This window comes from Copadichromis virginalis, linkage group LG1, assembly GCF_057382275.1.
Source record: "Copadichromis virginalis isolate Kocher_CV1m ecotype Utaka linkage group LG1, C_Virginalis_male_GT1.1, whole genome shotgun sequence".
Lineage (NCBI taxonomy): Eukaryota > Metazoa > Chordata > Actinopteri > Cichliformes > Cichlidae > Copadichromis > Copadichromis virginalis.
The window spans coordinates 19,621,629-19,632,949 of record NC_140618.1 but is presented as its reverse complement, the minus strand read 5'-3'; the positions used below and the strand labels follow the sequence as shown (position 1 = coordinate 19,632,949).

The window sequence follows — 11,321 nt, the reverse complement described above, 5'->3', positions numbered from 1 at the left end:
GTGGACGCGTTTTACCTCCACAAACAGCCCAGACGCGGTTTGTGATATATGTGGCAAGACAGTGAGGTGTTGTGGCAACACCACTGACCTCGTCAAACACCTCGGAGTAAATCACATCACAGAATATGATGAGCTTATGTTGAGGCGAACTGAAGAGGAGGACAGGGACACAGACGTCTCTCGCAGTCTTTTAGTGCTGCAGGCAGGCAACATGCTCAAATAGCGCACAACTTCAGTTTTTTTTTTTTTTTCTATATGATTATTCTGCATTATTAAGCAATAAAAACAAGTTGTCTGATGTCCTCTAATCATTATGAAGCAATATGGTTATGTTATTATTACAATTACATAATAAAATTATATATTGTATTATGAAATGCAATGAAACATTAAGTTTTTGTACAGAGTATCGGTATCGGATTAGTGTCGCAGATACCACCCTGAATTTTACTTGGTATCGGATCGGAAAGGAAATCAGTGGTATCGCACATCACTATCCAAAATATTAAGTATTTGCCTTAACAATAGATGACGGTGAAGCATTTAATCAATAACTACTGAAAACCAACGAAGAAGACGCAGGGGGAAAGTGTCTGCGCGCGCAACCATTCTGTAATCTTGAGGTAAAATGGCGTCGGGTGCCATTTCAACCGAGTGCAAGAAGATATCGGAATTAAGAGTTGTTGATCTTAAATCGGAGCTCAAGCGAAGAAATTTGGACACCTTTGGTGTGAAGAGTGTTCTTGTCGCGCGACTTAGACAGGTGAGTCAGACGGAGCTGATGTGTGCAGAAACGATGACCGAGCCTGGCTGCACGGTGCACAGATGCTAACGCTAATGCTAGCCCGTGTAGTCACAGATTTCCCATCGATTCTAGCGAACAACACTCGTAGTTTAATTGCTAGAGTGACCGAGTTTTGGAGGCATTAAAGCTAGATATCTGTCGGGAAATATTTCGTGTTTGTAGCTCGGACCAGGAGCCAAGGGAGGTTGTGTTGAAGTATGTAAAAATGTTAGCGCTCGCCTTAAATTAGCGGGGGTGCCCAAACAAAAGGCCTGTTTATTCCCCCTTCGCCTCGAAACATCAGACGGACGAGGGCTCTCTGGTTCGATGCCGCATTTGAGGACCACTTAATCTCAGCGCAAACAGATGCAGCAGATTGCGCGTGATTGATCCCAGGTGCTGGAAGCGTGGATTTTATTGTTAAAATACGCATGCGCTCATTGTAAGTCCGGATCTAAATAAGAGCGCAGTGGCTGCTCTGTGTTTTTGGTTTTGCTTGTTTTCGATTGAGTTTTCACGATGAGTACTACTGACACATCCAGGGTACGGACAAAAGTGTTTTTTGTTTGTTTTTGTTTTGTTTTAGTTAATATAGTCGAACATGTGGTTGCTTTAAACAGACGGAGGAGCCTGTTTAATAGATTTTTAGCTAAACGTCAATACTGTCTGATGTTCACATTTAAAAGTCGGTCTCAGAATCAGAATACTTTATTAATCCCGAAGGAAATTAGGGTTACAGCAGGCAGCACGCTAATGGCGCATGCGCACTTACAAAGGAACCTTCTGACCAACTTTACACAAACATCATATTGGGGAGACATGCCAGAAGGTAGGCTGATAGGAAAAAAACAACGAAAATACATAACATGAGGTAAGAGGAGGACTGAGGTCAGACTGAGCTCCTAGTGGGAGAACAGTTAGATAACAGAAAAAACACCTCAGCACAAAAAGCACATGACTATCAATACACCATAGAAACACAAGACAACAGGGGCGGGTAAAGGGTAAGAGAAAGCCGGTGTAGACAGCGCATCCGGTCCTGCAGCATGTCTGCGCTGGTCCAGTCGACTGCCATCTCCCCCGGTAGGGCACAAGCATCGAAGGCGTTTGGAAAGGGAGGGGGGATGAGTGTGTGTATATCAGTGTGTGTGTGTGTGTGTCCAGAGTTCAGTTGAGACAGTGTCCTTCGCCCCACCAGGCTAAGTAAACAGTCTTCCAGCCAACCCAGGTGGCCTTGCATGGAATGGGAAGGAACAGTCTAAACACAGTCGTTATCAGGGAGCTGTTTAATTATTTAATTTGCATACTGATTAATTAGTAATCCTAACTTGATTGTTCTTTAAGGCTATTGAGGATGAAGGTGGCGACCCAGAAAACATTCAGCTCCAGCTCTCAGCTGAAACACCAACTCGCAAAGGCGGAAAAGCTAAAGGTAATCTTTCTTTCTTATAAGAGTCAGGTTGCCCCAGGTGTGGTCAGCGAGACCCTGGCATCCTCTGTCAGAGGAAAGTGCATTTGTTGAGTGGGTGCTGGCTGTTACCCAGTCACATTCACAAAGACGGTGCTGCACCAAATACCTCCCTGCGATTGTTTTGGTCTCTAGCAGATTGACTGACCAGCCTCTTGGCCTACTTCAGTGGGGCTTTACCAGTCAATTCACAGTGACTGCCAGTAGCCACATTCAAACAACATTTGGATCCCTCCCCAGCCCCTTTTTTTCATTTTCAACAGCTAACATTTGTACTTATGCCTGGAGGTTGCCAGATGGTCACCGACCAGTGTGACTGGGGCCTCAACAAGTTCATGTTTTCTAAATGTTTTCATGTTGAGTTTTAATTTAATCTTTTAGGAAAGAAAGTGGATTCGGATTTGGACAACACCGTGGAAGATGACAGTTTTTCCAAGGTGACTGTGATAAACACATCTGTTGATGTTTGAGACATTGACACAAACCCTTTTTGTTGTTGTACTTGACACTGACAGCCTTCTCAACTCACCTGAGTGTTTTTGTTTTCTAGGAGGCTGAAGAGTATGAGTCAGAAAAGGGTATGTATGATAGCACACCAATCCCCAATGCTAACATTTGGATCCCTCCCCACCGCCTTTTTTTCTTTTTTTCAACAGCTAACTCCAGGTACAATGCATATATCATGTGGTATTTCATGCTTCCGGTAGCTACTGCATCTATCTAGGTTGCAACACATAAAAGGAGGAACAAATACATGATTAATTGAGACATTTCTCAAGATCGAGTCAAGGTTTTTTTGTTGTTGTTTTGCATCGCATGTCAATCGTTGGATACAGGATGCCTGGGTACCCGGTTTTCTTGGATTGCTCAAAATATTTAAAAGAAATCAGTTGTTTGCTTCAGTGAATTTCTGTTTTTAGTGGCATTCGTCTCCCTACATCGCCTAAGGAAATGAAGATTGAATATATTCACTGAATGAATGAAAATTGGAGGCAGCACTAGCTTGTAAGATTTGAGGATCACTGCACTTTCTTGTTGTCACTGTGATTGACAGCATGATTGGACAGGACCTGTAAAATGTGTGTTGGGTAGATCTGAATGGTTCACTCCATTCGCCACAGGAAATGGGCACCTCGTGTTAGGTCTTGGCAGGTGAAACGCTCTGCGAATGAAGTCGGTACATGGGTTGACTCAAGGACTGCGACATTCATGTGAGCATGTTGTACACGTACAGAAGCCATTTGTCAAGAAACAGCAAGAAACCTCATACATTTGTACCCAGGTGGCTGCAGCCCACCCATGATGTGTGCAGTGAAGATGCCACAACATGTTCAGCAAGGATAGACTGTCGTACACAAAGGGATGGACTCTTTCTAACTGCATGGGTGTGACTGAATGGACACGTTACAGCGGGTTGGATTTGATGATAACTTTTTAACTTTTACATCCCCCCCCATATAAAACCTGCTAAGATAAGACATTTATTATACAAGAAATGCTGGATGATAAAGAAGATATCCTAAAACTCAGACGACTTTTCAAGAACTGACCCACCGGGAATGTATTTTGCCTAAATGGAGAAAACCCAAAAGATGAACTGATGCCATTCCTCCACATGTGAACTTTCTGAAGAGCGACCATGACTTGTCGTAGGACGTATCGGGAATTGAATTCATACTGAAGTACTTCATGTGTCAAGAAATGAGAAGCACGGAAATATTCCCACATGTCCAAGGAGATTGTGTGTTTTGTGTCTTCCTGTGGTGTCTACGCCCTCGATGACCATTAACACTAAATGTGCTTTCTATTCTACTTTATAGGTCAAGTAACATGCGACATGTCAAATGTTAAAAGTTGTGTTTTTGCCATGTTTATCCTTGTTAAATCCCTCAGATGTAACTGATACAGATGATGGTATTCGTGAAAATTCTAAGCCTCCACCCTGTGAGGACAGCCTCGCTCACTCTGAGGCTGAACCCGAGACAGATGCTGTGGCGGCTGAGGCTGATTCAGAGCCTGAGCCAGAGGTGGACGCTGAGCCCGAGGCCGATCCCGATGCTGAACCAGACGCGGATGAGGATCCAGAGGTCGAGCCTGAAGTGGCTGAGATGGATGCTGAAGCCATGAATTCCTCTAAAGAAGCCGAGGAGGATCACCTATCCGTCTCAATCCCAAACGAAGATGCCATCACTCTGGATGTTGATGGTGACGACCTCCTGGAAACAGGTAAACATGTGAAACTTCCAGATCCAGAGGCAGAGAAGGGCAATGATGAGCCAGAGGCCTCTGCTGAGATGAGCCCAGACGATGACATGAAAGCGAAAGAGTCGGAGGGCCACAAAGATGGTAAGAAGGACGATGGATCCCGTGGCGAGCCCATGAAGAAAGACGGCCGAGACGCCACGAAGAAAGCTGAAACGGGTGATAAAGAGAAGGATTCTGGGAAGAAAGGCCCCTGCACTACTGGGGCATCAGGTCAAGCAAAGAGGTTTGTCTTTCTATGTCAGTTCTTTGATACTACTACCAAGTCCAGCTCACTAAGAACGCAACATTGTGGGTAGCCTCAAGAAATATTTTTTTATTTTTTAAAAATTTTTTTGCCATGAGGGAGATGTTCACTGATGTACCTAATCCTGCCATTTACGGCATTGATTTATTTCTCTGAAGTCGGTTAAAATGTGAAGTTACCCACAAGCTGAGAGAACGACTCTTATTTTGTTACTTTGGCCTTTCCAGCAATTTTTAAGCCTTTTCCAGTTTCTACACAAGGCAGTGTAAAAGAGCATTAGTCTCTGTGATGACGGTTTTTTCCCCTTTGTGGCCAAATGATTCGCTGAAGTTGAACAAACCTCCGAAGATTTCATTTGTCCAGAGAATAAATTGGCTGACAACTTGACCCCATCTCACCACTGGAAAAATCAATGAAGCCTTTGAGACATTGGTTCAGATCCACGTCTTGCCTAAAGGATTTTTTTTTTCTCCCCCTCAACAGAACCACGAGTTATTTTATTCCACTAGCCGTGTGCCTGTCAGCTTACGTCATGGTGTTATTTACCGTCATTCATTTCCTGTTTGTTGTTTCAACCTTTTGCTTTTTAGCTCTTCAAGAGACAGAGATGGAAAAGCTGCAAAAGATGAAAAGGGTAAGGATGTTTTTAGAGAGGGGAAAAAAAAAAATTCAGTGGTGTTTTGGTTTTTCTGATACTACTGCTGTTTGGAAAACATGTTTATTAGGAGCTGTGAGCGGCAACAACACTGCCAGCTCGTCTCGTAACATTTGGGTGAGCGGCCTTTCTTCAAACACCAAAGCAGCTGATCTGAAAAACCTTTTTGGCAAATATGGCAAGGTAGATAACGTCTTTTTTGTGTGTGTGGTTACTTAGTTGTCGTTACTTATTTTGAGCATAAAAAATATTCTTGGAATTTTATAGAGAAAACAAAAATTTCCAACAGGTTTTAAGTGCCAAGGTGGTTACGAACGCTCGCAGTCCTGGTTCGAAATGTTACGGCTTGGTGACGATGTCGTCCAGCACAGAGGTGGCACGCTGCATCTCCCACCTGGACTGCACAGAGCTTCATGGACAGCAGATATATGTTGAAAGGGTTGGTTGAATGCATTATGTCTCATTTCTTCATAGAATAAAACGTTGGTCCTGTATCACTCTTTTTGTTTTTTATTAATCTTGTTTTTTTTGTTTTTTTTCTTTAGGCCAAAAATGATCCATTCAAAAAGGAGCCCTCAAAGAAAGAAGCAGAGGAGAAGGCAAATGAAAAGCGCAATTCCACCGGGATGAAGGCGACTAACAAGTAAGTGACAGGAGGAAGCGGAAAAAAGTGCTAATGGTAATTGTATGAAAGCCTATTTAACTTTCTGTCCTTTTCTCATTTAGGCCACAGGCGTCCTACAAAAAAGAAGACAAGAAAGTTGATAAACTCTCTGAAAAGGACAAAGACGTATCCAAGAAGCAAGATGCCAGAAGCGGAAAATCCAGCTCCGTTTCATCTGGTTCAGGACACGAAGGTGCAAAGAAGGATGACAGAAAGCATGGCCGTAGGTTTTAGCCCTCTTCTCATCTCTGATTTGGAGAGTGTAACGTAGCTGCTTTGTGGTCATAATTTGCTTTTTGTTTTTTTAACAGGGGCAAAGAGCCCAAGCAAGATGATGGTGGTAGATCACAACAAGGGAGAGTCTAGTTTTGGCAAAATGAGACCTTTCAGAAGGGGAAAGTATTTTGACAAAGTAAGAATTATTTCTGCTTAATTGTAACCACATTTTAAATGTGTATTTGTCTTCAGATGAATACAAATGTGCTCTGTTTGATACTTTTTCAGCCTTTTGTTAACATGAACTTTCAAAGACGGCCAAGAAGTTTGATTCCTCCCGAGGAGGTATGAAGTTCTCTCTATACTTTTTGTTTGTTTGTGATTAATGTGCTTTAGTTCTTATTTTTTTTCAAGCTTGAATTTCTGTTTCCCTACTAGCTGGAGATGATGAAAGATAAAATGCGACCTTTTATGAAAAAGGGGGAGGAGCGGGACATCTTACCTTTTGAGAAAATCAAGGAGCAGAAGGAGCAGAGGATGCGTGAAAGGATGGCTCGTATGGAGCGTGTCCGCAGAGCCGTGGAGTTGCGCAAGTACGCACACAAGTTATTACACTTGGTAGATTTATAAAATGCTGAGGCTGCTGTATGTTTGAGTTTCAAGGCGAGGGATGTCTTGTTTGTCTTCAGGCGCCGTGAAATTGCAGAACATGAACGTCGGGAGCGTGAGCGTATCCGCCTGTTGCGGGAGCGTGAAGAGCGGGAGAACCTTCTCCGGGAGCGCCAGAGACTGGAGATGGAGAGGCAAAAACTGGAACGGGAGCGCTTGGAAAGGGAGAGGCTTGAGAGGGAGAGAATTCGTATAGAGCAGGTACAGCGTGAAACGTGTATCAGACTAACTTTTTATGTTATAGCTGTCATTTAGCGCGGCTAGAAATGGTGGTCACAGATGTAGCCGTCTACTAACCCTTGCATGCACTGACTGATATTAGCAGCTGGCACTCGAAAGCTGCTGTCAACATTTTGGTAATATGAAGCTTGTAATAGATGAGATGTGGTGGCAAATGCATGGGAAACTCCAATAGCTGTGAGAAAGTTTGCTGCTGCTTCAACAAAAAAACTGCCCAGCAACAGCATAATTAGCTTCTTTTTCATTAGCACTTAAGGGATAGAGGGGGCTAACCTGTTGAGGCAAGAGTGAGCTGAGGAAGATGGGAGCGGCTTTATCACGTCTTTAAATCTAAATCAAATCTAACGTAATGTTGTAACCGCAGCCATATTTTTAATTGTTTAAATTTGTATTTATTTTTTTCAGGAAAGGAGGAAGGAAGCGGAGCGCATGGCTCGTGAGCGCGAGGAACTGCGGAGGCAGCAGGAGCAGCTTCGCTTTGAGCAAGAAAAGAGAAACAACCTGAAGAGAGGCCGTGAAGTGGAACACGGGTACATGTAGTTTTGTCTCAGCTGTTTTAATGTGAAGACGAGTGTGGATAATCATTACCCATGAGTTACATTTATTTTAAAATGGAAACTGAGCAGCTGACGAAGAGCTTAACAGCTTTTTCTTCTGTTTTCTCAAAAGTAACATTTTGTTCAGTTTGACTTCGGTACAGAAAAGATCATCACTGGGTCTGTGTGTGCGCAGCACAACCATAATCTGAGAGTTTTTGGTTTTCATTAGGAGAGGGAGCGCTGTTATCGAGTGTCATTTACATAATATGTAAAGTCTGTGACGTAATGTTGTGTTTATAGTGGTAGCTAGTGTTATCTATATTGCAGAGTGACAAGTGGCGTCCCGCACTCGTGACTCAGTGTCTGTATTCGATGTTTCAGTCGACGAGACGACTCCTATTGGAACGGCAACAAGAAGATACAGCCTGACGCCCGTTTGAATCAAGGCTCAAACTACAACAGGCAGCAGAACCGCTTTACAAACTTCACTCCCCGAGAGAGAGGCCGCTTCCCCGAGACCGCCAGCCAACCACCCAACACGTATGACAGGTACACGTTTAAACTACATTAGTTTACTAATCACAATGTTGATGCCATTCGTTGGAATCATTTATGGACTCCAAAGAAAGCTTTTATTGCACTTTCGGTGAATTACATTTTGGTCCTCTTTGTGTTCCAAGACGAAACCGGTTTGACGGCGAGCCTGAGGTGAAGAAGAGTCGGCCTGCTCCTCACAGAGAAGGCTCCGGCTTTGATCGCTACCACAAAAACTTTGAAACGGTCCGCAGAGCTGAGCCGCCACCACCTCCACGCGCTGAACTTCGGGACACCGACCGCCGGGACAGAGACGACAGACGCCCCGCTCCCATGCACGATCGCCCTATGGGAGCAAGAGGCGCAATGCCGGGCATGTCGCACAATCGCGCACCGAGGGATGGAGGGCATGGATGGAAGAATGACGGCGGGATAAACTCCAATAAGGGAGATATGCGGTAAAGGAAAACTCCTGTTTGAAGATTAAGCATTATTAGTTGCTTGATGGTTTTGGAAAGCTAATCTCTCTTTGAAATCTCTTGCTGGGCTGAGCAGCGGGCCTATGCGCATGCGTGCAGAGCGATCGGGCAGGGATGGCCCAGGTGTCGGTCCAGGTCCTGCTCTCAGAGGAGGCCACTCCATCAACCGTGAAAGGAGCTTTAATGATCGAGATGAAAGAAGACCCATGGTGATGAGTGATCAGGTGAGTTTATCTTCTGAAAAAGGAGTGATGTCTTTCCCTGATCCTCCTGTACGATGGAAAACCTTTACATTTTGAGTTGGCTTTCCTCTGTGTGAGAGACCCAAACACATTCAGCATTTCCTTTGCCTCTGCAGCCTTTCAGCTCGGGTCGCCAGGTCGTAGTGGAACGTCACGGCAGGGAGCAGGGAATGAGGAAGGAGTGGCACGGTGGCTCAAGCTCCCAGGGTGGAGGCTTTTCCGATAATCGCAGGATGGGGGACTCTCGGAGCGCCATGATGCCGCCTTCCAGGTATGCTGCATAATGGAGACGTGTTGAGAAAGCAGAGTAGCGTGCCGCCCTTCCATCCTTCTCAGACATGACCTTTTTGTCTTTCTGCAGTCACTCTTCGTCTGGAATGAGCCGAATTGTACAGATCACCAACAACTCCATCCCCAGTGGCGGCACTGTGGGCGGATTCAAAACCTTCAAAGGAACGCCGCGGCAGTTCTAACCACAGCCACAAATCTGCAACATGAAAGCTCCTGAAGATCTGAAGACTTTTCTGAACTTTATTTTTAGAATATCAACTTTTTCTTTTTTCTTTTTCTTTTTTCTTTTGGCGGCACGTTTGTGCACAAAAGGTTGATGACACTATTTTATTTTGTATAGACAAGTGTACCTCCAGTGTAGGGTTTTTTTCCTGACAGTTTTGCTGTTACCATTACACAACCCTGTGCACATGTTTTAATAATATTTAGAAACCTTATTGTACAGCACAGTCTTTGTAACAAGTTTTCAAGTGATGTTAAGACTTCTCTTATTGAGTGTTCTCTGTACATTTTCAGTAGCCTAGCGTCACACTCAATTTTCCTGTGTAATATGTCTTTAGCGTATTATAGAACCCGACATGAAGGGATAATTGACTCATTTGGAAGTTTCACAGATGACGAAAAGAAATATCTTTTTTGAAAAGTCATTTTTGCTGTGGATGTCCTGTTTTTGTAAAAGAAATGATTATAAAACTGTAAAAGAGCCCGCATTGTAGCTAAATACCTCTCATAGGCCACAAATTGAATCACAGACAGGTCTGTGTGTCTAAACTCAAATTAGACTTTCAGGTCAAACTGCAGGGCATTCAGTGGAGGTAAGCGAGGCTTTTAAGGGCACACATGGTTGTTGTTTGCTCATTGTTATTTCAGTGAAATTTGAACATTTGCTTTTCAGCTTTTTTTCCCTTTTTGTGAAACTTGTATTGTAGAGACATCCTGTGTCCATCATTGAACTCTCTCATGCTAGCAGGAAGTATCAGTGTAGAAAGTTTGAATTTGAAAAAGTGCACAAGATGGGTAAAACCTGCCCTTTGAAGGGGACATCATACTGTATGTAGACTGTAAGCTTCGTGTCAACTGTGACTAAACCAACATCTTGCCTCTGTGTCGTCTTGTTCGGTCATTTCAGTGCTTTTTTTTTTTTTTTTTTTAATTTTGTTTAAAAGCTCGTTAAGCTTCGTAATTCTTTCAGAGCTGGACCAATACTGCACACCTCGGACTGCCATGCATGTAGTTGGATTTAAATTTAAATTACACATCTGTTGTAACTGGTTGAAGCTGATTCAACTACCAGGAGGGGGGGTGGGGGGAGTGAGAAGCCAAATGTCTTTGTGCTGAGTCTTCGGTCATGCCAGGATCAGTTTGCTTGTGGGCCTCAGCGTGAAACTGTTGATGCGGTGGGAGTGAAGATCTCTCAGCTAGTGCGTGTACGTGCTTTGCCAGTTGGAAGTTTAAAATGAAATACAAGTTTCTGTGTGTGTGTGTAAATGTTTCCCCCCCCCCCCATACTTTTTTTTAAGAACAGTGATTATGAAGTGGTGGATATCTTGAGAGTTGACTGGTTTATAAAGCAACACATAAAACACTTTACTAAAATCCATATATTGCTTACAAAAATATGTTTTAGAGAACTTTCATAAGAACCTTAGACTTACTCAGTAAACTAAACTTAGTTTAGTCATTTATTCAATTTCAGTTCAATTTTATTTCACAACAACAGTTGCCTCAAGGTGCTTTATATTGTAAGGTAGACCCTACAGTAATACATACAGAGAAGAAACCCAACAATCATATGACCCCCTATGAGCAAGCACTTTGGCAACAGTGGGAAGGAAAAACTCCCATTTAACAGGAAGAAACCTCTGACAGAACCAGGCTCAGGGAGGGGCGGGGCCATCTGCTGCGACCGGTTGGGATGAGAGAAGGAAGACCGGATAGAAGGTTTGAGGGGTCATCTGTTCAGAGGTGCCCTTCTGCAACTTGGTTTTAATTAGTGGTTATTTCCTTTGCCTTCCTGTCAGCTCAGAGCAG

The 11,321-nt window shown here is 43.7% G+C and overlaps 1 protein-coding gene across 2 annotated transcripts; it reads left to right on the top strand.

The window, feature by feature from the left end:
- Positions 1-589: 589 nt before the first annotated feature.
- Positions 590-10,395, top strand: sltm (SAFB-like, transcription modulator). 2 transcript variants are annotated; one of them, XM_085453395.1, is made up of 20 exons: positions 590-763; positions 2,129-2,216; positions 2,634-2,689; positions 2,803-2,830; positions 4,146-4,740; positions 5,352-5,395; positions 5,487-5,599; positions 5,706-5,855; positions 5,962-6,059; positions 6,143-6,273; positions 6,392-6,492; positions 6,585-6,641; positions 6,735-6,889; positions 6,986-7,166; positions 7,611-7,735; positions 8,126-8,293; positions 8,425-8,736; positions 8,834-8,981; positions 9,116-9,270; positions 9,361-10,395. In XM_085453395.1, exons 1-20 carry the CDS (start codon positions 629-631, stop codon positions 9,470-9,472), a joined length of 2,952 nt encoding a protein of 983 aa, XP_085309521.1. In that variant the 5' UTR covers positions 590-628; the 3' UTR covers positions 9,473-10,395. The 2 variants fall into 2 exon arrangements, with proteins under 2 accessions (XP_085309521.1, XP_085309513.1); XM_085453387.1 differs by having other exon boundaries at positions 6,143-6,303.
- Positions 10,396-11,321: the final 926 nt, after the last annotated feature.

Bases quoted from the DNA above. Each gene is read 5' to 3' on its own strand.
- sltm (XM_085453387.1), top strand. From the start codon at position 629: ATGGCGTCGGGTGCCATTTCAACCGAGTGCAAGAAGATATCGGAATTA. The intron at 8,737-8,833 runs GTAAAGGAAAAC...TGGGCTGAGCAG, and splicing joins TCCAATAAGGGAGATATGCG to CGGGCCTATGCGCATGCGTG. The intron at 9,271-9,360 runs GTATGCTGCATA...GTCTTTCTGCAG, and splicing joins GCCATGATGCCGCCTTCCAG to TCACTCTTCGTCTGGAATGA.